At 45.8% G+C, this 26,745-nt stretch overlaps 1 protein-coding gene across 1 annotated transcript in view; it reads left to right on the plus strand.

The window, feature by feature from the left end:
• Positions 1–26,745, plus strand: part of PHACTR1 (phosphatase and actin regulator 1) — a 547,774-nt gene that overhangs the window by 474,976 nt on the left and 46,053 nt on the right. The window contains exon 7 of the mRNA XM_028107359.2: positions 4,651–4,972. Coding sequence (XP_027963160.1) covers positions 4,651–4,972 — 322 coding nt within the window. The remainder of the gene's footprint in view (positions 1–4,650; positions 4,973–26,745) is intronic.

Here is a 26,745-nt window from a genome sequence, read left to right on the forward strand (position 1 = left end):
TGAACAGATCTTAGACAGTGTAGCTTTCAGTACATTGGTTTCCTGCAAATTAGTCTTGTACTTTTTATATGTGGGGGGCATAGAAATAGAACCTGGAGACCGTGCCGCTGACCACTCAGGGTGGACGTTGGCCCAGGGGCTGGATGGAACAGATGCATCATATCTCCGCCTTGGGCAGCATTGTACTCCAAGCAGGTTAGCCCTCCCAAATCAGTGATTCTCTCCGATTCTTTCCTCTTCCTCCCTGAATATGGTGAGCACCTGGGAAGCATTTAAAATCCAAACACCTGGCCCCGAGACTCTCATTCAGTAGGTCAGAGGTGAAGGCCAGGAATACAAACTTTTAGCCAAGCATCAGGGGACTGTCACAGGTGGTCCAAGAACTCTGCTTAAGAATTAGTGCTCTTGGGCACCGGGGTGGCTCAGTCGTTAAGCGTCTGCCTTCAGCCCAGGTCATGATCCCAGGGTCCTGGGATCGAGCCCCGCATCGGGCTCCCTGCTCAGCGGGGAGCCTGCTTCTCCCTCTCCCACTCCCCCTGCTTGTGTTCCTGCTCTCGCTATCTCTCTCTCTCTGTCAAATAAATAAATAAAATCTTAAAAATAAAAAAGAATTAGTGCTCTTGGGGTGCCTGGGTGGCTCTGTCAGGTGAGCATCTGACTGTGGATTTCAGCACAGGTCTTAATCTCAGGGTCGTGAGTTCAAGCCCCGCATCACTGGGCTCTGGGCTAAGTGTGGCATCTACTTAGAAAAAGGAATTAATGCTCTTTTTTGTTTTGTTTTCAGAGAAAAGGTCAAGAGTAAGAGGTTGAGTGGTTTTCAAACATGGCTTTTAAAAGACACAAACCTTGGCATCCCCCCCCCAATCCCACTAGAATCCCTGACAGGGGTGGGAGGGTCTGCATCAGTCTGAGCCTAATGCACCCCCAGGGTTGAGAACCACGAGGCTGCAGGAGTCTGGGCTTCGCTGTGCTCCACTCTGGGCACCCTGAAGGGAGAGCAGAAGCACGCATGGGAGGAGCCATCCCAATGCATTTGGCCTTAACCAGGAGCAGGAAAGCCTGCAAGGGGGGGAGTTGGGTCTTTAGTTGTGCTTTGAAGGGTGAATGCCATTTTGATCATCGGGCAGGGAGGGTGTTTCAGGGGGCAGGTGTGACAAAGGCCCTGAGAGAGGATGAGCATGGTTACTGGGAAACCCAGTGGGGAAGCTGGCCTGTCCAGAGAGACCAGAGTAGCCAGGGAGATGCAGGGCAGGAGGCACCTGCTGGCACTGGACGGAGCTGGATGGCCCGCAGCAGTGACTGGGGCAGGGAGTCGTGGGGGGACCTCCAGCGTGATGTGTGCTAGAGGAAGATTTCTGGTGTGGGGTGCAGATGTATTAAAAGGGTGGACCCTGTTACCCACCCTACAAGAGGAGATGAGGTCCCAGACTGGTGCAGTTGTCAAGGGGGGCAGAGAACACAGAAGTTTGCGAAGGACAAAGATAAAGCGATAGAAACTCAGAATGGCAGATGGTGTGTAGATGGCTCCAGATCTGTTATGAGCAATGACTTGGTATTAAGATATCATGAAGATATAAAAATAGACACTGAGAGTTACTAAAGATCTGGGCTGCCTGGGCCCCCTCCCTTGTCTACCATATTGGAGAAAGATGGGGATTACAGAGCCAGTTCACTGAAAGCCAGTAATTCCACCTGATTTTAACCTTTTCCCCAATTTCCTCCCTTTTTACCAAATCTGCTGAGCTAAAAAATTATTTTAAGTAATTCATCTTCATTTCCTACCCCTATTTAATTGATGACCGTGGGTAGTGAAACAACCAGAAAAGAAACACAGGCAGGAAAAGAGAAAGGGGTCCTCCAGGACCCCAGCATCTCTTTTCTCAAGCAATGAGAGTAACCATGTCCACTAATTTGGTCATTACCTCCTTGCCTGTTCCGATAGAATTTTCTGGCATCCCCTTGGCCATTTTCCTAGTGAAGAAGCCAGGTAAGTTTTACTGCAGAAGTGGTGGCAGGAAGCAAGAAGGTGGCAGAAGTGGTGGTCGAGTGTGTGCAGGAAGGTGTTAGCTTAGCAAGACGGTAGAACCCAAGGTAATGACCGTTCCTTCCCAGAGAGACGGTTCCATGCTGCCCTCCTGCTCAAGCAAGTGAGCGCTTACCTGCCTTAGATAGACAGCTAGAACACAAAGGAAGGAATAACGGGTAAAGGTTCTTGGATAGAAACCCTTAACACGTCCAGACACACTGCATTTACTAGGGCTGCGCAAAGCCTTCCAAGAGCCAAGGGAGTGGACCCTTCGGTAGCAAGAACTGGACACGGGGTGAGTTTCTGCCTCGCAGCCACTTTGGAATGAGCACCCTTGGTCATGCCCCTGAACGTGGTTAGGTCACTTTGTATCCTGTGCGTGGGGGGACAAACAGGATGAGCCTTTGGGGAGGAACATGAGGGAGCCCCATGGTTATGACCGGCTGGCATTTTGGCCTTGGGGAGCAAGCTTATCAGGCCCCCTGGAAGTATGAAGCTTCCCTGTATCAGCTGTAGGATCCACTATTTAGTGTCCGTATACCCCCGGCTGCATGGTCCTAAAATTGTTTTTCATTTTATGCTCATGTACCTCCCCTCCCCCTCCCGGAGAGTATCTATTTCTAGGGGAAGAAGGTGGGAATTCATCCCACCGCAGAGCATCAGAACATCAGCTCATTCTCTAAACATGTTGTGAGCCTCTTGCTGTGTGCACTGGGCGCCGTACAAGATGCTAAGGAGAGAGTGACACATTATTCGAGGTCCTGGTTCTCCAGCAGAGGGGACAGCTGTGTAAACAGGAAGCGCCACTCGGTGTCCTCAGAGCCCAGTGGCATCGTCCGCAAAAGCGAGATGATAATGTGTCTACATCACAGGCTCGCTGTGAGGATTAAAGTGAAAAGCACTTGGTATCTGGCAGGGGTAAGGGGCGGCTAGAGTTCTTTCCCCCATCACTGTGGCCACCATTGCTGTGGGCGCGGACCCACCTCACACCCACAGGAGGTCCACTGGGTGCGGAATGGAAGGAGTGCTATAATGACCCAGGAAGGCTTCTCGGAAGAGGTAATTTTTGAGTTGGATCTTGAAGGGAGAGGAGGAGTGGACCCAGAAGACAAAACAGAGAGGAATATTCCAAACTGAGGAGAGAATGTAGCAGAGGCCCAGGGGTGTGCGAACATCAGGTAGTTTGGGGAACATGAGATGGGGGGGCTTTGAGGAGACCAGGGGGGACCATGACAACCCATGTGGAGAATGTGAGGGACAAAGGCCCCCCGCTGCGAGATTTAGGGGAGGGTGGAGACTGAATTTGTAGGCCAGCAAATAAGGAAAACCCACAGGAGAAAAGCAGTAGGTGTCGTAGGAGACCCTGATCTAAGGCTTTTCAGATATGATAGGAGAGGCCGTTTCTCATAGGGGAACCAGAGCAAACTTCAGGAGGTAAAGTGTGGGCATAGAGAGATGAGCTAAACAGCACACAGACCTTGGAAGGCTTGGATGACGCGTCAGGAAGGTGGGCTTTATTTCTAGGCCATTGGTGGGGTTTAAATGAAGGTGTGACAGCAGATTGGTGCCCTCAGGATATCACTTCGGTAGAACTGTGGGGAAATTAAACTGACGAAGGCCACACTCAGAGTAGACAGACAGATGGAGAAAACTCTAAGGCCTCTAGGAGCAAGATGCAGAGCCCTGCGATCCTCCTGATGTGGTTACCAGGTGGGAAGTCAAGAGCGCTCTGACACGTGCCATACAGCCTTCCCCTCCCCCACTGTGCCCTTCCTGACCGAGCTTCTCCCAGGCCAGCCTGCAGCCCACAAGACTCAACCCTGCCCCGCACCCGTGCTAGATCATCTCCAGGTTTTTGCAAGGTTGTCCCAAAGGTGGCCCAGGGGCTGGTTTGTCTTGCAGCTCCCCTGAGTTTGGAGCATCCATGGGAAGCTTCAAAACCACTCTCCTGGAACCGAGGGGTGCTGGGTGTGTGCAGGTTCCACCAAGGCCCACGAGTGCCTGTTGGAGCTTCCCTACAGTTCAAATAACCCAACTCTGGATGCCACGTGAGTGGGCCAACCAGCCCAGCCACTGAGCTCAGACCTCATGGAGGTCAAGTGTGGACAGGAAGAGAGATGAGCTGCACAGCACACAGTTACTTGTGGAGGGACATCCTGTTCGTGGACTTGAACCTAGGACTGGCTTCTAGTCCCATGCCTGTTAGAAAGTGCCAAGTGAAAGGATATTTTCACATGACAGTGGCAAAATTGTAGACAATATGGCGTATCCTAGAAAGGGTCTCTTTGAAGTTCCATGGGTTTCCAGGAACAGAAGAATGCACTGCATTCGTCCCCCCTTCCTGCTGCCAGTGAGCCTTACTTAGCCTGAGGGCTGCGTGACAGAGGTCGCCAATGCCTGGGTCCCCGAGGACCCTTGATGTGGCCAGCCCACTTTCGGCAGGAACTAAGAATTGGTGGGTACTTGTTGAGGGGCACTCGCCTTGCTGGTGGCCTCAGTTGGTGCATTTTATCTCAGGGCCCACGGCAGGGCCCACGGTCCCAGGGTGGGCGCATATGTGAGGGTCTAGGTTTCTTCCCGTGCCCCCAACCTCACAGCTGCCTCTCGCCCTCCTTGTGCTACAGATCCTGGCGGCCCTGTGAAATTGCCTTGTCTGCCCGTCAAACTGTCGCCTCCACTACCTCCAAAGAAAGTCATGATCTGCATGCCTGTTGGGGGGCCAGACCTCTCCCTGGCATCCTACGCGGCCCAGAAGAGCGGCCCGCAGAGTGGGGCCCAGCATCACCACACGGTCCTGCCGTCCCAGATCCAACACCAGCTGCAGTACGGCAGTCTTGGCCCGCACCTCCCCTCCACCACCGGCTCCCTCCCCATGCACCCCTCTGGCTGCAGGATGATCGAGGAGCTGAACAAAACGCTGGCCATGACCATGCAGAGGCTGGAAAGGTAATTGGTGGGGGAAGGGGAGGGAGGGCTGGGGGGGGTGGTCTTGGCTCGGTGGCCCGGGCCGGACAGGGGTGGGGGGTGGCGATTGGGGATCTGACCGTGACTCAGAGGTGTAAAGACCAGGGTAATGGCTCATCCTCGCTGGGGGAAAATTTGGAAGTAAAATCAGACCAAAAACTCAGTGTCAAGGAAAGTGTGGAAGAAAAAAAAATAGTATTGTCAATTGACAAACTATAGAACAATCATATTTATTAGAAAGAAAATGTAACATATATGTATACACGCGTACTCCAAAAATAGCCTAATACATATGTATAAATATATAAGTAATACATAAACACACTAGTATGTATAAATATATTAATATATTTAATATAGATTTTAAATATAAATATTTAATATAAGTTAAATACTTACTATAAATATATTAATATATGTACTTACATATAAATATATCTAAATACATAAATATATATAAAGAGTAATATATATGTGTTATATGTATAACACATATGCTTCTATTAATCTTAACATTTTTTGAAAGCATATATGTATGTATATAATTATTAATAGTGGTTATCCCTCAGGTGGGGAGATGGGAGAGAAATTCTTTTATATTCCATATCTTTCTGTACTGCTACTTTTTTATTTTATGTGATTGTTTTTATGATGGAAAAAGACAGGGACGCCTGGGTGGCTCAGTCGGTTGAGCGTCCAACTCTTGATCTTGGCTCAGGTCATGATCTCAGGGTCGTGAGATCGAGCCCCGTGTAGGACCTGAAGGACTCGTTCTGAATTGTTCGTGCTGTGTGTGCGCGTACGCGCGTGCAAATACTACCCCACTTCTCCCAGATTTCCCGACATGATTCCAAGGCATGTTGCTTGCCCTAATTCCCTAGCACAACAAGAAGAAAGTGTTGCAGTCCGCTGTGCGGGATGTGTCTGAGCTTGGGACCCTGAGTGCCTGTCCCGGAGTAGTGACAACTGTTAGTTAGCTGGGTCCTGCCGATGGGAAAATTGCAGTCTGAAGGTCCTGCCGGTCACCAGGCAGAGAGCCAGAGGCAAGACGGACATGGTCAGGAGCTTTCTGTGATAGTTTCCAGACTCGCCGCCAAGTTTTCTGTGTTTGGGCTATATGTAATTCCAAGGGGAAGTAGTTGTTGCTAGGAATTCTGACTCGATTGCCAACTAATATTTTTTTTCCCCCTCGCTGGAAAAAAGATTTCTTTGGCCCCTTGGCATCCTTTTCAACTACTGTTACTGTTAATAAAGCAGTTGTTTTCAATTTGGATGGCACTTTTTAGTCTTTGATATATCTTTATTATCATCTTAATCTTCACATGACCTAGGGAGCCTGAGTAAGTAGAGAAACTAAGGCAGGCTAAGTAAGTTCCCCAAGGCCAATTTCTCAAGAGTGGTCAGCAAACTGCTTGTTGCCCATCGGTAACAGTGGAGGTACAAAAATGGAGGCCAAGTTTTAAGACACTTTCATAGCGATTTGACAGAATGATTTTATGTCTGTTGAATCTGTTAATAAAAAAGGGTTTTGGGTTTTATAGATTTTTTATTATATTTTACAAAAGCATCAGTTTGTGACAGATTGAAAATTAAGATAGATAAACATACTGACCAAACCAGCCAACAAAACAGGTCCTTCCTCATAGATGTTTTGAAAAGCACCATCCTAGGTAGTAAGTCAAGGGGACACGTCCTCAAGCCTGGGTTTTCCTACTGCAAATCCAGAACTCTCCCTATAATGGTACAGCTGCTTTCCTGAAAACAGCTAACAGTCAACATAATTTCCGATCTCCACACCTACTGTATGCCCAGTAAGCCTTTGTATCTCACAGGAGCTTTAATCAATTGAAAAAGATACTCGAGAGATCATGGTAGTTGCTAAATACGTTTCTACTAAAATATGCCATTTTCAAAGGTTCAGTGGGAAGTATTAACCAACAAGGGACACGCTGTTTTTTGGGTCAGTAATTTCTGTGTGTATTTGTAGACTATTTCAGTTGCATGTAGACCAGTGGGTAGGTCTATTGGACCTAAACCAGGTCATTTCTTTCCTGAAATGAATCAAAGAGAACAGATGATATTATGGGAAGAGGGGCAGGAAGGGCAACAGCATGATGTTGGCTGCTGGGCCAAGGCGATCCCCTGTGCTTTGTACCACCCTCAGGCTCTCATTACCTCCTGTCTCCCTCCTCTCCTGCCTTAGGTCAAGGTTACAGGGTTATTCAGATAGACCAGCCAGGACATAGAGAATTAACGTGTGCCTCACTCTAACAAGATCACCCTCCAGGGAAAGAGAGGCCTTCTTCCCAAACAAATAAAGATGGAGAGATTTTTCTGAGCGTCCCCATCTGGGTCTTCCAGAAGTCCTGGATGGATCCGAAGCAACGGTGTCACAGGCCACCTCCCATTAGTGCGGGATCTGCCACCATCTCTGGTGATGCTGCCCTCCTTTTAACTACCTACAAATGCTCCCGGTTGCCTGTCAACATGATTTCATCCTTGTTCTGACCAAGCTTAACACAGAAAGAAAGAATCGTTTCTCTCTTCCCTTGACAATTTCCAGTGACCCCAAAAAACACAGCAAGCAGGAAGAAACATTCCCGAGCACTTAAGCATGCCAGCCGCAAAGCCCCCGAGGTCTCATGGAATGTCACCTGTCAGGCCTCGGTGCATTCCTGTGGTCGGCTCCTGATGAAACACTGTAAGTCATGTGAAAATTAGATGAGGAATTAAGGAGGATTAATGCCGGACCTTGGGCCATAAATCTGAATAAATAGCCCTGTTGTCATTGGAAGGGACCATGGAGAACATCCAGGCAGCCAGCCCGCTGCCGGCCACAGCATGCCTGACCATTTGAACAGGGACCTCCCAAGGGCCCCAGAGAGCCCACCCCGTTGTCAAGAAGGTTTGATTATTACAGAGTTTCTTATATTAGGTTACAAGTTTTACTTCTCCTGACTTAGACCCCCTCAGTTCTATTTCTAGTCTTGCTTTCCTGTGAAAAGTTTCCAAATCTTTGAAGGTCGCTACCAGTGACTTTATTTAGGGCTTCTCTCTTCCACACTAATAATCCCAGGTTCCTTATAATAACCATTTATTGAGATGGTTTGTTTACCATCTTGCTTGTGTTCTCCCAAGAATGCTGTTCTGATTTGTGTGAACGAGTTCTTTTTTTTTTTCCTTAATTTAAATTTTACTTAGTTAACATACAGTGCAATGTTGGTTTCTGGAGTAGAATTCAGTGATTCATCACTTACGTGCAACACCCAGTGCTCATCACAAGAAGTGCCCTCCTTCATCCGCATCACCCGTCTAGCCCATTCCCCCCACCCACCTCCACTCCCTACATCAACCCTCCATTTGTTCTCCATCGTTAAGAGTCTCCTATGGTTTGTTTTCCTCTACCCCTTACCATATGTTCATCTGTTTTCTTTTTTAAATTCCACACATGAGTGAGATCATAAGGTATTTGTCTTTCTCTGGCTGACTTACTTCATTTAGCACGATACTCTCTAGCTCCATCCATGTTGTTGCAAATGGCAAGATGGCAGTCTTTTTGATGGCTGAGTAATACTCCACTGTATATATATACACCACATCTTCTTTTTCTCTAAACTTTTTATTGTTATGTTAATCACCATACATTACATCATTAGTTTTTGATGTAGTGTTCCATGATTCATTGTTTGTGCATAACACCCAGTGCTCCACGCAGAACCTGCCCTCTTTAATACCCATCACCAGGCTAACCCATCCCCCCACCCCGCTCCCCTCTAGAACCCTCAGTTTGTTTTTCAGAGTCCATTGTTACACCACATCTTCTTTATCCATTCATCAGTCGATGGACATCTGGGCTCTCTCCATAGTTTGGCTATTGTTGATAATGCTGCTATAGATATGAACAAGTTCTTAATCATTACTGTAACCTGAACTTCCTCAATGACGCAAAGATGTGACACGTAGTTGGGCACTTACAGCATTGGCTCACCAGATTTGGGGGAGGGGTGCAGGAGGAGGGAACTAGAGACGAAGTTGAAGCAAACTTGAAGAGTGCCGTATTTATTCAAGGTCACAGGGCTGCCCTCGGCAGGGCAGCCAAGCTGGAGGGGGCCCCACATCACGGGGTTCCACAGTCTAACTGCTGGGTTGTCAGCCCAGATACCACTTCTTTTTGCCTTCAATTCCTCATCTGTAAACCAGGGGTAATAACACCACCACCAACCTCGTTAGGGTTGTTTGTGAAGAACAAGTGACTTCTTCCATCCAAATTCATCGTCCTGTTGCATGGCATGCCGTGAAAGTGTCCAAGAAACAGTGGTGAATGTTACACCGAATTACATAAAAATTCACCTCCAGTGCCCCTGAAAGGCACATTACAAATAGGTTTGATCTAATCTTATTGGAGATTTTGTGTCACTTTCCTGAAATGACATGGTCTTCACTTGTTTCCTTCCTTTTTTTTTTTTTTAATATTTGATTCATAGTGTCTTTTTTGAAAGTGACATTTTCTCATTTCAGGTATCATGCAGTTTTTAAGATCCACAGTAAGCTCTGTGATCTAATTGACATAAGTCTTGGAATTCAGACTTAAAATCCTTATCAGCCACTAATTTTCTTTCTCATCTTACTTCACTTCGTCAGTTCCCTGTGCTCTGGCTTCCCTGTTGGTAAAATGAAGATAGGATCTGTGTCCTTGTTGACCCTGAAGGAATTTGGGGAAGATTCTTAAGGACTTTAAAGCAGTCCTTCTTAATTAAGGAAAAGGGAAATTTGTCCTTCCAGTCGCTCAGGCCAGAAATCTTGGGGTCACCCTTGACACCCTTCCTTCTCTCGTACCTTACGTCTGAGGGGTTGGCAGATCCTGGTAGGTCTACACTGAGAATATGTCTTAGATGAGCCACTTCCCACCCAGTGGTCTGGCCTCCATTGTCCCTGCTGCCTGGTCTCCTGCCTCCACTCCCGCCCTTCAGTCAAACAGACAACATGTCACAGAAATTGGGTCTTGATTGCATTAGTCTGCTAGGGCAGCCGTAACAACGTACCACAGACTGGGTGGCTTAAACAACAGGAATTTATGTTCTCGCAGCTCTGGAAGCTAGAAATCCAAGATCCAAGTGTCCCCAGGGTTGGTTTCCCCTGAGGCTTCTCTCCTCGGGTCACAGACGGCTGCCTTCTCCCTGGGTCCTCACGTGGTCTTCCCTCGGTGTGCGTCTGGGTCCTCATCTGCTCTTACACGACGACCAGTCATTTGGTTAGAACACCACCCCCACCCCCGTGATGTCATCTTGCTCAGTCGCTCCTTTAAAGCCAGTCTCCAGAGGCAGTCCCATTCTGAGGTACTGGGATTAGGATTTCAACACATGAATTTTGAGGGGGACACGATAACCCATAATAATAACTGTGCCCAAAATGTTTCCTTGGCCTTCCAGCGCACTTACGAGTGAGAGGCAAAGAAGGCCAGCACGGCCAGCATCTCCCTGCCTCATCCTCTGCGCCGCCCGCCCTCGCCCACCACAAAGGCTCTCCCGCTGGTCTCACAGCCTTGGACTGCCAGGTGCCCTGGGACAAAGGGCCTTTGTGCTAGTCCCTCGTTCGAGACTGCTCTTCCCTCACATATCCTCAGGGCTTCCTCCCTCACCTTCCTTGGGTCTGTACTCAGTTGTCACCTCCTCAGTGAGGCCCTCCCTGATCTCCCTACTTAACATTACAACCCTCTTCCCAGCGCAGCGTATTCTCCAGCCCCCCTTTATTCCTTTTGTAGCTTTTTTCCCCCATCTAACATCCTATACTGCTGGCTTTTCATTTTGCTTATTGCTTTTCTCACCTAATAGGATATACGGTCCACAGAGGTGAGAACTGTTTTGTTCCGGCTTGTATTCTGAGCTCCTAGAATAGGACCTCACTATAGGTGCTTAATAAATGTTGGAGTGAATAAACAAATGGATGGATGGAAGAATGGTTGGGTGGATATAGAGTCCTTGGTAGCCACTATGGTTAGATTATTAATCCATTCCCTGCTGATGGACATTTAGAGTGTTCCTGATGTTCTTTGTCACTGTTGAGCTTTGAGTTCTCACAAAACACTCGTTATGTAAATATTAAGTGATGGTGGTGAGAACATGTCTTTAACCTTTTGTGTTTTTCTCATGATCCTAAAATTTGGAACACTCCCTGTCTGGAATGCACTCTCCTCTCCTCTCCACCACCCACTCCACCTTGTTTTGCAAAGCAAAATTCTGCTTATTTTTCAAGAAATACCAAGTCCTTCTTGACCCCTTCTCAGATGCCCAGAGGGAGCTCTGGCCTCCTTCTGGACTGCGTCTCTCAGCACACACCACCTCATGTTGTGTGTTTGTACGTATATTCTCTCTCAAATATGGGCAGGGACCAGCCTTGTCTTCCCACTCAACTTCCCGGTCCATCCTGGGACCTGTCGTGTAGCAAGTACTCAGCAAACATTTAGTAAAAGTGAATGTTATTAGGTTCTTCTGATCTTCGAATAGAAAGGTATTTTCATCTGATGTTTAATGTTTTCTTAGAAATTCCCTTAATTGTAGAAAGAAACTTTACTTGTGGGTACACTCCCCATCCTGTTGTTGAGCTGTTGTTGAACTGTGTGAATTTTGTTTTTGTAGATATTAGAAACAAAGTACAAGTGTCTTCCTTTAAAGTTACACATAGGGGGAGCCTGGGTGGCTCAGTTGGTTAAGCGACTGCCTTCAGCTCAGGTCATGGTCCTGGAGTCCCGGGATCGAGTCCCGCATCAGGCTCCCTGCTCAGCAGGGAGTCTGCTTCTCCCTCTGACCCTATCCCCTCCCATGTGCTCTCTCTCCGTCTTTCATTCTCGCTCTCTCAAATAAATAAATAAATAAAATTTAAAGTCACACATAGGGCTTTGCTTGTCACATTGAGTAGTATCGGACTTGAGTTCAAGATACTGTAATGCTGATGATGGACTTGACCCACTGAAGTTCATTGTCCCTTCATTTAATTCTCTTGCACCATATTCATTGTATATGATAAAATTGGGGAAGTGATCATCCATGGCTCTTCTAGCAAACTGCTGAGGTGTAGAGTTTCATATTGGATCATCCAACTGTCTTCAGTATCCTCCAACTAAGACTAAAACTTAACTTTCAGAATTTTAGGAATTTATAGAGATCTGAAAAATAGGCACAAGCAGATGGAAGGTGGATGAAAGGGCATCCTGATAGATTAGAGGAAGGGGAGTGTATCAGCACGGGAGGAGTAATTGAAATCTCTGGGTTGAAACTAAAAAAAAAAAAAAAAAAAAATTCACATGTTTTCATTCCTATGATCACTCATGTGTGTCAATAATTATGTTCTTAATACTCTTTTATTTTCACCCGTTGGGTTTGGTTTAGGAAATTTTAAGAACCATACATTTAGTTCTAGAGAGATGCGTTTGCTTGCTATCTATGGGTCTTAAAGTGGACAAAAAAATACATCTCTAATAAATTCCGTTTTCCTCTACCTTTTCCTATCCTCAGAATCCCTCAACAGCTAGAACAGGAAAGCTCTAACATTTAAAAAGGAAAGTACCTGTGTTTCCTTAGCATCCATAAGATCGGTCCACAGTTTTTTACTGAGTACCTTTTCTGGACCAGGCTCTCTCTGTGCGGGGCCCTGCAGATAGAGCAGTGAACCAGGTATGGAGGGCTGCTGGCCCCAGCGGGGTGTGGAGTCTGCTGGGAGCATAAACTGGGCGAGTCAGGGAGGGGGACGACGTACAGCAGGGGGTCAGCTTCGTAGGCGGGCTTCTGGGTGGGCTTTTCTGGAGAGCTGCATTTCAACTGAAATCCAAAAGATAGGAATGACCAGAGGAAGAGGGAGAAAGGAAATGAGAGAACATTCTAGGCAGATGAGAGGAAGGAGTGATACAGACTGTCTCCAAATGGGTGGTGAGATGTTTATGAAAAGGCAGGAAGTTGGCAGTTATTCCCCGAAGTCTGTAGAGGACCAATCATTGAGAATGAGAGAAATAACGGAAGATTGTAATCCGACCTAAGGAAGGATCCCGGAACCGCTGGAGAGGGTACTGGAGGTCTTCAAGAAGGATAGGTTAGGGGCGCCTGGGTGGCTCAGTCGTTAAGCGTCTGCCTTCGGCTCAGGTCACGATCCCGGGGTCCTGGGATCGAGCCCCGCATCGGGCTCCCCTGCTCCGCGGGAAGCCTGCTTCTCCCTCTGCCACTCCCCCTGCTTGTGTTCCCTCTCTCGCTGTGTCTCTCTCTGTCAAACAAACAAATAAAATCTTTTTTTAAAAAAGGGGGAGGGGATAGGCTAACAGCTGTCTCAGATGCTTTACTCGTGTACTTCATAAAGGAAAACCTAATGGGGAGGTCATTTGCTCAGGGCCTGTCCTGTCTGTAACCTTGTGTGAGATAGATTGAAGTAGGTTGTTAACGCGACTGTGAATGTTTCTAGAAATAGAATGATTTTTTTTACCTCTTCCAGGATATTAGTTGTGCATCTGGGTTAACAAGTCCAGACCAATGATGGTCAACCAGATGCAGGAAGGGTTCCAAAACCATCTTGAACTCTTCGTAATGTTTACTGAATACTGCATGCCAAGTATTTTGGTATACACACAATTAATAACATCTGTGATCTTTCTTTTAAAATAATAATTTTTTAAAGATGTATTTATTTTAGAGAGTTGGAGCAGGGGAAGGGGCAGAGGGAGAGAGAGAGGGAGGGAGCGAGGGAGGGAAGCAGCCTGCACACAGTGCGCGGGGCCCAACGCAGGACTCGATCCTACAACCCTGAGATCATGACCTGAGCCAAAATCAAGAGTCGGGTGGTCAACCAACCGAACCACCCAGGCACCTCTGAAATAATATTGATAAGTTTAGGTATGTGAATAGTTTATTTTGTTTGCTTATAATATCCCCATTTTTATATTTACACCTTAGCTGGGGATTAAATTTCTACCTGTCAAGAATTCCTGAAAAAGGAGTAATTTCAACTTTGGACAGAAGAAATTGAAAACAGTAGCTCTTCTCCCCCACCCCGCCCAGGTTCCTTCAATCCCTCGAATCCTATTATTCCATAATTACTTTTAGACCTTCCAAAGAGCACAATTCATTTATAATCCTAGTATAAATACATTCCATGGTGACAACTACTTTTTTGCCATGTGGCCTCCAGGGTCACAGGAAATTCTAAAGAATAACTCTTGGTCTTGGTCGTGAACTAGATGATTTCCAAGGTTTCTTGTAGCCATAACAGGCTAATTACCGTGTTGGCTTGTGCTAAGAATGCTTCCATCTGCAAATCAGAGTGTTCCGTGATGATAAGCAGACACGCATTGGTGGCCTGGCAAGAATGAAACCAAAAACCCAAATGCCATTTGCTTGTGAAGTAGCATTTGTTCGAAGAAGTTCAGGGTTTTGTTCATCATCTATGAAACTGCAGACGTATTTAAATGAAATGCATTTCCAGGGAAGGATTCTCTTTCTTGTATTAGTGACCATTTGTCCCTGACCTCTTGAGGCCAGAACTGGCAACTTCTTACTTTAGGTCATTTCTTTGATTGTGAGGCACAGATTTATCTGTAAGTGGCAGCACGTCGTTATTGTTTTATAATGTAACTGTGATTCCCAGGGGCATGATGTGATTTTAGTGCAAGGTGATGTCACTGTGAGCAGGACGGATCCTCCCCTGCAAGGTGATGAGTAAACTGCTTGGGGGGTGGGGCAGGTTAAAATGAGACTGTATAAACCACTAACATCTTTTGAAGTCTTAAGAGGATAAAAAAAGGAAGTATATTTTCAAAAGACGGAGACTCTGCTCCTGATTTCCTATGTGCATCAGTAGAAAACCTGCTCTTGCCCATTGCGTGACTGTTGATTCTTTGATCTTCTCAGAAACCATTGTCCAGAAAGATTCTTCAGGCCAAAAACAACCAAAAAGCTGAAGGAAGTGTTTTTAATAAATTCATGGATAATATCCATAATGACTGGTTTATGATGTATGGTCGTTGCTTAAGTGCATCCCTAGTTAAAACACTGACATTTACAAAGCACAGTGCACAAGCATTATCTCTGAGAAAACCTATGAGGTGGGCAGATAAGGTGTCTCCATTTAACCGATGAGAAGCCAAACCAAGATGTACAGCTAGCGAGTGACCCAGCCGGGTCTCAAACATATGCCTCCCCTCCCGGCACCAACATCCAGCCACGCATGACCTAGGACCCCCGCTGATGTGTGCTGATGGAGTTTCTGCTAGAAGGCCACCACTGCTTGGCTCCTCCATCAGAACTGGACAATGCTGGGAGGGATGGGCTGTTGGTCAGACTCTGTGGGTCTTATGGTTTTATTTCTCCCATCCTGAAATCCCAGGCAGGATTTCAGAAACGTGGGGCCCTGGTCCTTGGAAAGGGCAGAGGAAGGGATTGTGAATGAATTAATTTAAATTCATCACCACTCCTGGAAAAAAAAAAAAAAAAAAGAAGCTCCAAACACATTCTCCACTCAGGAAGGCTCAGTGCCCTGGTCTATATATAGAACGGCATAGTTTCCTGCTGACTAGAGTCCAAGAAAAAAACAAAAGCTCTAATGTTGAGTTTCTTATCTTAGAAGGCCACGATAAAACATACAATGCGTGCCTGCTTGCCTAAAATGAAGCTGATTAACTGTTTTCTTAGATTTCAGTGGTTATTTCTGTCATTCTTCAACCTCAGGCCCTGCAATTCGTAGCATAATTTCTTACACATTTTTGGTCCCCAAGAAGAAAATTGTTTTCTCTCCCCTCTGCAAGCTCTCTAACTCACGCACACCACATTACAAGAGCTGTTCCTTTGGAAGTTTCATTTCATTTTCAGTGTTATATTTGTAGATAATAAATTTCCTCTGTCCTTTGAGGAAATTAATGTCTTTTTAAAAACTTTAACAAGCACTGCATCTGAAATCCAGTGCCAGAAAGCAGTATCTCTTTATTACACATTTTTCTTTAGAAAGAATGATGGTTCTCAAGTTTTTTCAGGGAAGATGAGGATTTAAAATAGACAGTGATTTTTAATTTCAAAACCTGTCCCCGATTTCCTAAAAGAGTATCGGAGGGGTTTGATTACCTGTAAACCCCCACCCGTGGATGAGGCCCAGGGCCCTGCCGTGCCTCTGCCTGTTACCATCTGACAGAGATAGAGAGATGATATAGAGCTCTCTTGAAAAGAGACCAACTGTTGTCATGACCCGGAATTGTTGTAGATGTTTTGGCGTTCATTTCTCTATGATTTATTAAAAGTAAACTGCCTCTCCCTCACCAGTAGTAAACATGATAGGTTATAAGATAGTCTCTTAATTTTCAAAGTTGAGGGATTCCTTAGAAACATGCAACTATTTCAATGGTAGGAAAATGGCAGAGGGGAGGTGGATGATAGGAAAATGGCGGAGGGGAGGTGGATGGTAGGAAAATGGCGGAGGGAAGGGGGCTGGAAATTTGAGGGGTGCCTTTGTGTTCCCAATCTGTGTGTCTCCTACTTGGCTTAGTAGAATCAAAAAGGAGAGTTGAATTTTCCAAAAAGAAGACTTGCTAAATGTTTTTCTTGATGGAGACAGGACTGAAGGAGCAAATGAAGCTTTTCGCTTCCGTGACATGTCATGGGGACATAATGAAGGAGAAGAGAGTTTAGAATATATGCTTTTGCAGATTTAGGACTGCCCTTTTACTCTCAAGCTTTCAGAATTTTTCTGTTTTTACTGTGTCTGTTGTAAGTAGTATGCGTCCTGTTAAAACAGGTCAATTTTTCTTTATTCTTCCCTGTTGGTTCATTTTTTTCACGAAGGAAGATACCATTTTTGGTCAATGAGGACAAAACAGAGCCCACATCCTTGTGGGCTTACCTTTTAGGGGAGGAGACCCATGAATAATGTAACGTGCTATGAAGTGTGGACCAGACACTGAAGAAAAATAAGGGAAACAGGAAAAGTTGATGGTGAGGCCTTTCTATCCTCCGTGAAATAGGTTATTAATGTGGCCACAATAAACCCATACGGTCCCCCTTTTTAGTGACAACACGCCATGATCCATGGTTGGATTATTCAGCCTACTAATTGTCTCCCCTCTCTTGTACCCTCTTCTGTCTGCACACCTACTCACCTCCAGCCCTGTGCTACTCACGTTAAAACTCTTATGCTGACTGAGTCTAGAATTCAAACCTGCCTCTCTGTTCCATAGTAGCCTCAGAGGCTCTTCAAAGCAAAGCTCATAGCAAAAGAGCAGTTGGGTTCTGTGAGCATCTGTTGTCCTTGCTTTGTGCAAACTGCATTTCCTAGTCAGCACGTACACGTACCAGAAAATCCTAGGCGTCAAGGCTTCTCTGGGAGAAGACAGCAGGATTCGTGGAAAGAACACAGGCTCTGGAGTGAGAAGACCCAAAGTTACATCCCTGCTGTGATCACAACCAACGTGATCACTTCCCTCATTTTCTCGGAAACATAATGCCCTCATCCATAAAATCGAGATAATAGCAGTATTCTTCCTTACTTCGCAAGTTTTGGTGAAGAGTCAATGAGAATGTTTACAAAGCACTTGTATAGGACCCTTAAAGGACCATATGTGTTAGCTATTGCAGTTGTTTTGAAAGATGCCCCGCTCCTTCATCCTGAGTGGTGGAGCCCCTGGTACTATATTTAATTAGTAGAATCGAAATACTCCAAAATGGCACAGCTGTCCGTCTTGTGAATATCATGGAATGCTCATCCCTATGACATTTGCTGGGAAAATTACATCATTTGGAGCTAGGTAGATGGAGAACAGAACCTCCTCTTTCTTCCACCCCTGGAGAATAATTTAGGGCCTTGGTGTTTATTTAAATTCGTTATAGAATGTCCAATAAAAAGAAACTTTCTAGATTCCATCTAGCCCAACTATCTTATCTTATAAGATGGCCTAACTCTGGACAGTCTTAATGGAAGTAGCCTGACAGGCTGTGAGTATAGAATTGGAAAATGTAATGACCTTAAGCTCTCTCTTTCACCTGTTCTGTGCTCCCGTAGTCCTGAAATGGAAGGCACCGTGGGTACCATGACACCCTTCCTTGTGGAGATCTCTGTGCCTTATCTCTTTGGATTATTTTCTTAGGGGAAAAAAAAAACTCTCGGTCATGATTTCCAAAACCTTAATTCCCCTTTTGCAAGGATATTTTCCATACAACAACAAGACTCTAAAGGTCACAGGGATGGTTATTTTAGTGAATTAAAGGATGGGAAAACACAGGGTGGCCTTGTCTGATTCCAGGGGACTTCAGTCAAATATTTGACTGACTTTTCCATCTGTTCCAAAACCATGCACAAAAATGGGGCTGAGAGATGGAGATCACTGATAATCACCCTCTGTCTGTGATGCTTGTGGTCCGTGGGGCAGGGGGGAGGTGCTCAGACACGTAATCGTAACATAATGGGACAGATGCTGTAACAGAGCTAGGAGCAGAGCCTGGAAGCACAGAGAAGGGCCTGGTGTCCACTGGAAAAATCAGATAATTTTGTTTGGAAGAACTGGCATTTGAGCTACCCCTGAAGGGCGGGGGAATGTCCCAGGCCAAACTCTGAGGGGATAGTTCTGAGCCTGAGCAATGGCAGGAGCAGAGGGAGGAGGCAAGAATTTCAAAGTGTGCTTGGGAAGCAGCGAGTAGCCTCGTGTGGCTGGAACGCTGGGTAGGCGGTGAAGAATGGGAACAGATAAGGTTGGAAGGGAGCGTGGAGCCACCTCATGGGGCGCCCCCTAGTTCATGCCAGAGGGGCTAGAGTTCATTGAGGTGACAGTGAGACCCTTCGGAGGTCTTAATTGGGTGAATTACATGACCAGATCTGTTTGACAGCCCTAGAGAGGGTGGGGAAGGGAGGGCTCTGGAAGAAGACAAAGTTCAAAGTCATAGCAGGGATTCTGCTTCTGCGTAGGCGGTGGTATTGTGACATCAGTAAGGGATAAGGTTCTGCGGTCCCTCCTGCCTGAGTCCAGTAATGTCTGCAGCGCTCCAGCAGTGACCTTGGCCATGTGCCTCGCTCTTCCTCTCTGAAACGGGGATAACAGTAGTACCTCTCCAAAAGGGTGGTTGTGAGGCTTACGTGAACCAATGCATGGCACAGGGTGAGCATTTAAAATGTTAACTTTTGTCCTCTTTGCTTGCAGTAATGCAGTAAGAGTAAAGGCAGGCTCCATCCAGGAGGCTAGGATGAGAGGCTTTAAGTTTACCTGCAGTTTTCCTTCCCAGTCAGCTACTGGGGAGAGGAACAGTGAACACAAACCATAGGCAACGAGATCCGTTTGAATTCCAAGCAAACCCAGCACTTCATCCCAAGGAGTTTTGATGTGAATGGTCTAGAACGGACCTTATTACATGAGTCAGCTTTTCCTCAGGGAGTGTGACAGGTACTCTGGAGGGCATGGTGACTCAGGCCACCAGAGTGTCATTTTGTAAATCACTGGCCTGGGCAACATGGTGAGAAAAGCTGGCTCGCTCAAGAGTGTGCTTGGAGCTCTTGCATTAGTGGAGTTACTGCTCAGGGACTGGAGCAGGGGTGCAGAGAATTTATTTGGCGGACGTCTAACAGTGTCAGTGGGATGGTTCCACCCCCCGAGGATCAGCCTGGAACATAGCAAGTCAGGAACTCAGGAGAAAAGATCTGGACGGTTCCTAATCATCCAGAGAATGCTGCAGATTCCTGATGGTCAATGCCGAGGTTGATTTGGAAGAGACTCACGTGGTACAACTCGGAGGAAGCGGCACGTAGCAAAGCTGTTGTGGATATTCTAGGCCAGTGACTCCCAAAGGTGCAGTTTTGCCCCCACAGGACATTTGGCGACGTCTGGTGATATTTTCGGTTGCCACAACTGGAGGAGATTCTGCCGGTATCTTGTGGGTAGAGCCCAGGGATGCTTGCTGAACACTCTACAATGCACAGGACAGACCCTCACCCCGAAGAACCATCTAGCCCAAATGTTAATCATGCCAAGGTGGACAAAATCTGGTCTAGGCCATTATTTAACCAAAATGTGATATATGCATTTATTGGTAGTACATTAGTTGAGTGTAGGAAAACTTTCTATAAAAGTTTTAATAGTCATATTTATTTTAACATAAGTTATAAATGCATAGGCTTAATTAGCACATAAAACCTATGATTATAAAGGTAGGGCTTAAGATGAGGCTACAGTGGTGTTCTTTTAAACATTGACTTAAAGATACAAAGTGAAAAGAGTATAAATGGACTTCAACTATGGCACACACACACACAAAAAAAAGTGAGTGTGGGTATGATCGAGGTTAGGAAATACTGGTTTAAGCCAGAGGTCAGAAAACTCTTGTTTTTCAATTGGCTGTATTCCCCAGGCCGTACCTTCAGCCCCGTGACTTCTTCGTTCCCTAACCGAAAGCTTGTACCTCCCTCTCCCCTTTGTCCATTTGTCCAGCACCCCCCATGCCCTCTAGCAGCCATCAGTGTGTCCTCTGTATTCATGGGTCTGTTTCCTTTTCTGTTTGCTTCTTCATTTTGGTTTTTAGATTTCCCATATAAGTGAAATCATGTGCGTATGTGTCTTTCTCCATTTAACTTATTTCACTTAGCCTAATACCCTCTAGGTCTATCCATGTTGTTGCAAATGGCAAAAAATCTCATTCTTTTTAATGGCCACACCATATTCCATTGTATCCATATACCACATCTTCTTTATCCATTCGTCTATCCATGGGCACCTGGGTTGCTTCCCTATCTTGGCTAGTGTAAATAATGCTGCAATAGACATAGAGGTGCATGTATCTTTTCAAAATAGCGTTTCCATTTTCTTCTGGTAAATACCCAATAGTGGAATTACTGGACTGTAGGTAATTCTTTTTTTAATTTTTTGAGGCACCTCCATACTGTTTTCCACAGTGACTGTACCAGCTTGCATTCCCAGCGACCATGCACAAGGGTTCCTTTTTTTCTCCACATCCTTGCCAACACTTTTTTTTTTTTTTTTGCCATTTCTTGTCTTTTTGATACTAGCCACTCTGACAGGTGTAGGGTGATATCATTGTGGTTTTGACTTGCATTTCTCTGACGATGAGTGATGTTGAGCATCTTTTCATGTGTCTCTTGGCCATCTGGATGACGTCTTTGGAAAAATGTCTATTCAGGTCCTCTGCCCATATTTTAATTGGATTGTTTGGTTTTTTTGGCATTGAGTTGTATAAGTTCTTTATATACTTTGGATATTAACACCTTATTGGATACATCATTTGCATATATCTTCTCCCATTCAGTCAGTTGCCTTTTTGTTTTACTGATGGTTTCCGTTGCTGTGCAGAAGCTGCTGCTTCTGATGTCATCCCAGGAGTTTAATTTTGCTCTTGTTTCTGCTGCCTTAAGAGGTATAGCTAGAAAAATGTTGCTTAGGCCAAAGAGAGTCCTGCCTGTGCTCTCTTCTGGGGTTTTTATGATTTCAGGTCTCATAGTTAGGTCCTTAATCCATTTTGAGTTTATGTTTGTGTACAGTGTAAAAAAGTCGTCCAGTTCCATTCTTTTGCATGTAGCTGTCCAGTTTTCCCAGCAGCGTTTATTAAAGAGATGGTCTTTTCCCCATTGTATATTCTTGCCTCCTTTGTTGTAGATTAAGTGACCATATAAGCGTGGGTTTATTTCTGGGCTCCCTATCCTGTTCTGTGGATCTGTGTGTCTGTTTTTGTGCCAATACCCTACAGCCTTATAGTGTATCTTGAAATCTGGGATTATGATACCTCCCAGCTTTGTTCTGCTTTCTCAAGATTGCTTTGGCTTTTTGGGATCTTCCAGGGTTCCATACAAATTTCAGAAAACATTTTCTGATAGTTGAGATAGTAAAGATTTGAGGCTCTATTGCAACTACTCAACTCTGCCGTTTTGGAGCAAAAGAGGCCAAGACAGTCAACATGATGAGGTCGTCCGATGAGTCAACAGAGGAATCATCAGATGAGGCCCTTCACCATCCTGACCATTACAGCGCAGTGTCTAAATGAATCCTTTAAACCCAGTGCCCAAGGGCAGCCTGACTGTGGCAAGGTAGAACACTATTACCTATCCTGGTTATAGTAAGATATAAAATACTTATATAAAGTAATAATGCTCTCTTCTACACATTTCCTCCACCTTACATGTGTACCGTTGGGTTCGTGATTAATCCAAGTACACAGTCTTACCAGTATCCCAATTCAATTTTTAGGTATAGCATATATTGAAACAGGATGAGTTCAAATTCCAGTGCCCTTCTTTACTACCTGTATCCTCACAGGCCTGTTCATTACCCTCCCAGAGCCTCAATTTCCTGCTTAATAAAATGAGGATAATGACATTTCTCCTGCAGAGTTGTCATAAAGATGAAATGAGATATCGGGGGGCGCCTGGGTGGCTCAGTCACTAAGCGTCTGCCTTCGGCTCAGGTCACGATCCCAGGGTCCTGGGATCGAGCCCCGCATCGGGCTCCCTGCTCAGCGGGAAGCCTGCTTCTCCCTCTCCCACTCCCCCTGCTTGTGTTCCTTCTCTCGCTGTGTCTCTCTCTGTCAAATAAATAAATAAAATCTTTAAAAAAAAATGAGATATCGGATATAGAAGTTTCTAGAACAGGGGACAACACAGTCAATAAATGTTCCCTTTTTTTCACTCTCTCCATGCCTTTGCTATCTCAGTTCTTCCATATATTTGATGAAGATGCCCTTTTTGTCATTAAGCCATTGATGAAAAGTGCCGGCCAAGTCAGGGGCACTCACAACCCTGCAGCACATGCACCACGGGTACCTCCCTGAATATTAAAAAAAAAAAAAAAAAAAATTCTTACTACTCTGTGAAAATTATTTGCCAGCCCCTTAGAAAAGCACCTAAATCTCAGTGGTTCCAGCCCATATTCACTCAGCAAAAATAATAAAAGATGAATGTCTGCTTTGTGTCAGGAACAGTGGTAGACACCTGCTACAAACATGAGTGAGACAGGGTCCCTGCCCCTCCAGGAGACTCCAGCTTGGTTGGGGATGGGAGGTAGCAAGCAAACAGATGTTCACAGTGTTCACAATGGTGGAGTCTGGAGAACATAGGCAAAGCATCCCCTGGGACAGAGTATTAACAGATAAATAGAAATCAGCACAGGGAAGGTGGGAGGGGAGCACATTCCAGGCCAAGAGCATGTAACACCTTGTTGCATGTGACTGACGGGTAAGTTGTATGGGGACAGGGCTGGGAAGGCGGGGAGCGAGGGTGGGTTTAATAATATGGGTCAGGGGCGCCTGGGTGGCTCAGATGGTTAAGCGTCTGCGTTCAGCTCAGGTCATGATCCCAGCGTCCTGGGATCGAGCCCCGCATCAGGCTCCCTGCTCCTTGGGAGCCTGCTTCTCCCTCTGCCTCTCTCTCTCTCTCTCTGTCTCTCATGAATAAATAAATAAAATCTTTAGAAATAACAATAATAATATGGGTCAAATTGTTCAGGGGATCGTGCGTCCTGCTGTGTTGGAACTGTTGCTTCTAGGCTGATGGTCTTCACTTCTCTTTAACGGTAAGAAATTTCACTGAGAGCAAATCTGCTCAGTGGCAACTCCATTAGAGAAAACCAGCCTTACTAAGACTGATACTCGGCAAGGTGTTCCATTTCCTGCCTTCAGCCACCAGGGCTGGAGGCCAAATGTAGTCAGGCGCTATGTTTATGTCAGTTTAGTTCTTGGCCTTGACTAGTACAACTCGTAAGGTGTGAACGGGATTTCCCATTCGTGTCACTCTTGGAGCACTGGTTTTGTGGAGCGGGCAGGCATTCGGGGTTCTAACAGACGAAGCAATGAGATCTGGGTTTTTTTTAGCAAGTTGCCCCTTGCTGAACTTCGGACTGTGAATAGTCCGAAGCCAAGAGAGTCTAGAATCCCCTTAGAAGGTCGCTTCTGTCAATAACAGGAGAGGGCCTCATTTATGGGCACACCCACGGGCCACCTCACGCCCACGGGCCCTGCTATAAAGGTAGTTTTACCCCGTTCCGCCCAAGGAGACGGGCTCGGAGAGGTTACATCATTAGCTCAACGTAAAGATTTGATAGTAAGCGGTCTGTGTCTTGACTCCTCAGACCGAGGTCCCATAATAACCTTTCCAGCCTCCACTCAGCTGACTCCTCTCTCCTTTGTCTTTTCTTGCTGCCTTTGGCTCCCCCGTTACTCATATGGGATTCTCAGGGTATTTGTCTTCCACCCAGCACCTTTCCTGACATATAGTCGGCAGCCAGTGGATATTTATGAATCAGACCCTTTTGGTGGATTCACCTCGCTTCCTGGGAAACACCTTTTTTTATCCTTGTGGCAAATTAGACATTCTCTCACCTGCTAGATTCATACTTGAAGCAGAGGACCTGCTTGGCCAGGCGAGGTCTTCAGATGTGTCTGTAGTGCCCCCAGCAGGCACTCGCTGATCACCATGAGCTGTCCCTGTTTCACAAGGCTGGTGGCCTGATCGCTCGCACCTACCCCCGAGGCTGGGGGGGCGGGGGGCGCTTGTGATTCTGTCCCACTCAAGGCCTTGCTCTTCCCCTGTATCTATGAAGGAGGAGAAACCGCAGGCTCCTGTTTATCACAGCCCAGCTGTGAAGCTGAGTTTCTTACCTTTCTTTGCGTAATATGTCTCCTTTCTCTGTCCTCTTGAGACAGTGTGGAACCTTCTACCTTAAGGAATTCTTGTGCTTTCTCATTTCTAATTTTTTTTTTTTTGGCCTCCGAAGATTCTTCCCACACCACATCGGAATTTCTCCGGGCTGCTTTTCACACCTTGCTCCCCACCTGTCCTATCCCCAGTTCCGTGGCTTTGACAGAACCTTTGTTAATTAAACTCTCAGTGACGGAGGGGAGAAGGCGGGGGGGGGGGGGGGGGGGGCAAACTGGGCCGGCCGTGCAATTAGGTTTTTGCCTCTTCCGGGTCTACGTTCCTTGATTCTCAGTGTGGAAATCTGGGCGCAGCCGGGAGGCAGTGCGTGCCTTGCGAAAAAAGGAAGGGAGACGTGGCGGGCGGGGTAGTAAAGCCCTATTAGCCACCTCTCCTGTGTGCTCCCCATCATTCGCTCACCTGCCTGCTCTCATTGCCCCCGGCACTCAGTCAGGTGGGAAATGGACTCCTCACACTGCTAATGGTTAACATGATGCTCTGCTTTTGTAACTCTGTGTTTTAATCTTACTCAGCCGTCGAAGGGTTTTTAAGTTGATTTGAGTTCATTGCTTTGAACACCATAGCTCATCTCGTAATGTGTTAACTAGATTTTCCATTTGTGTCACCTCAGAGTTATGTACAAAACACACAGAGAAAAAACAGCTCTTTGGAAACAATGGAAGGAAGAAAGTTAATTGAATTTCAGTTAGACGTGGCAATAATTTAAAGTATAATGAATGTTTCAAAGGAGACTATCATGCACTCATATGTCACAAAGAAAATTTTTCTTTTGGATAAGATATGCTAATGTAAAATTTATTGATATATAATATAGCCTAACCTCACCCTCCCCTTCCTTGTGAACGTCAGACACTTTTGGATGGTAAAATGTATCGAGTCACCTATGCTTAGAAATTCCATAAATGAAAGATGTAAATGCCACTTTCAGTTAACCTGCAGAAGAATTACAAAATTTCACTCTTTCCTGGCTCCATTTTGCTTGTTGGACTTCATTCAGAGCCTGTCATAGAAAGAATTCTGTTGCTAAGCAGGGACCTAGGAGAGACGGTGTTTTTTTATTTTTCTTTATTTTTGTTGCTCTCTCTCCCTCCTAATTTCCCTACAGTGAATTTATACGGCTTTTAGAATGAAGCAAACCATTTTTAACTAAGATACATACATTTTTTTTATCTGAGTTGGTTCACCTCAGGAGGTAAAACCAAGAATGTCATCATCATTGCCTTCTGGAAAATTAACCTACAAAAAAACTAGACTGACATTACCTGTGGCTGCTAAGAGTCTGACACTGTCCTCGGGGGGGAAATCCCTCCGACTTACCAGGACCCCATCCACCGATGGTCATGCATGTGTCTCCAGCCTTATGGTTCCACCCCTGCCCTTCCTCTGCATCTCCATCCATGACATTTCAACCAGTCTCTCCCACACCCAGCCCCTACCAGCCATGCTGTGTAGCTTTGAAGCTAGAAACTCAGGCGTTATCTCTTTCTTTCCTGGATCCCTAGCTTTACCCTCCAATTAATGCTCTTACTCCTCCTATGAAACACATGGGTTGCAAATGAACCTTCCTTTGACACTTGGAGATGTTATCTTAACCATAAATATTTCTGGAATTCAAAGTCTTTTTAAAAAAATTCTGCGTCTGGGGCGCCTGGGTGGCTCAGTCGTTAGGCAGCTGCCTTCGGCTCAGGTCATGATCCCAGGGTCCTGGGATCGAGCCCCGCGTCGGGCTCCCTGCTCAGCGGGGAGCCTGCTTCTCCCTCTCCCACTCCCCCTGCTTGTGTTCCCTCTCTCGCTGTGTCTCTCTCTGTCAAATAAATAAATAAAATATACAAAAAAATTTCTGTGTTTTTTTTTAAATTGTGACAAACGCACCAGACCCCCCCCCACAAAAAAAAAAATTACCATCATAACCATTTTCAAGTGTACAGTTGAGGGGCATTGAGTACGTCCACATGGATGTGTAAACCTTACCCCCATCCATCCCTCAGGAAACTCTGCTGCCCTAAAATGTTTTACTGTAAGGTTAAGAAAGGAGACATGAATTGCCCGGTAGACCCTTTGTCTCCTAGGATGGGACAGATGAGTCTTAAAAA

Source organism: Eumetopias jubatus, unplaced genomic scaffold, assembly GCF_037043125.1.
Source record: "Eumetopias jubatus isolate StellerSeaLion01/CBP00866 unplaced genomic scaffold, mEumJub1_p1.0 scaffold_6, whole genome shotgun sequence".
NCBI classification, from domain to species: Eukaryota; Metazoa; Chordata; class Mammalia; order Carnivora; family Otariidae; genus Eumetopias; species Eumetopias jubatus.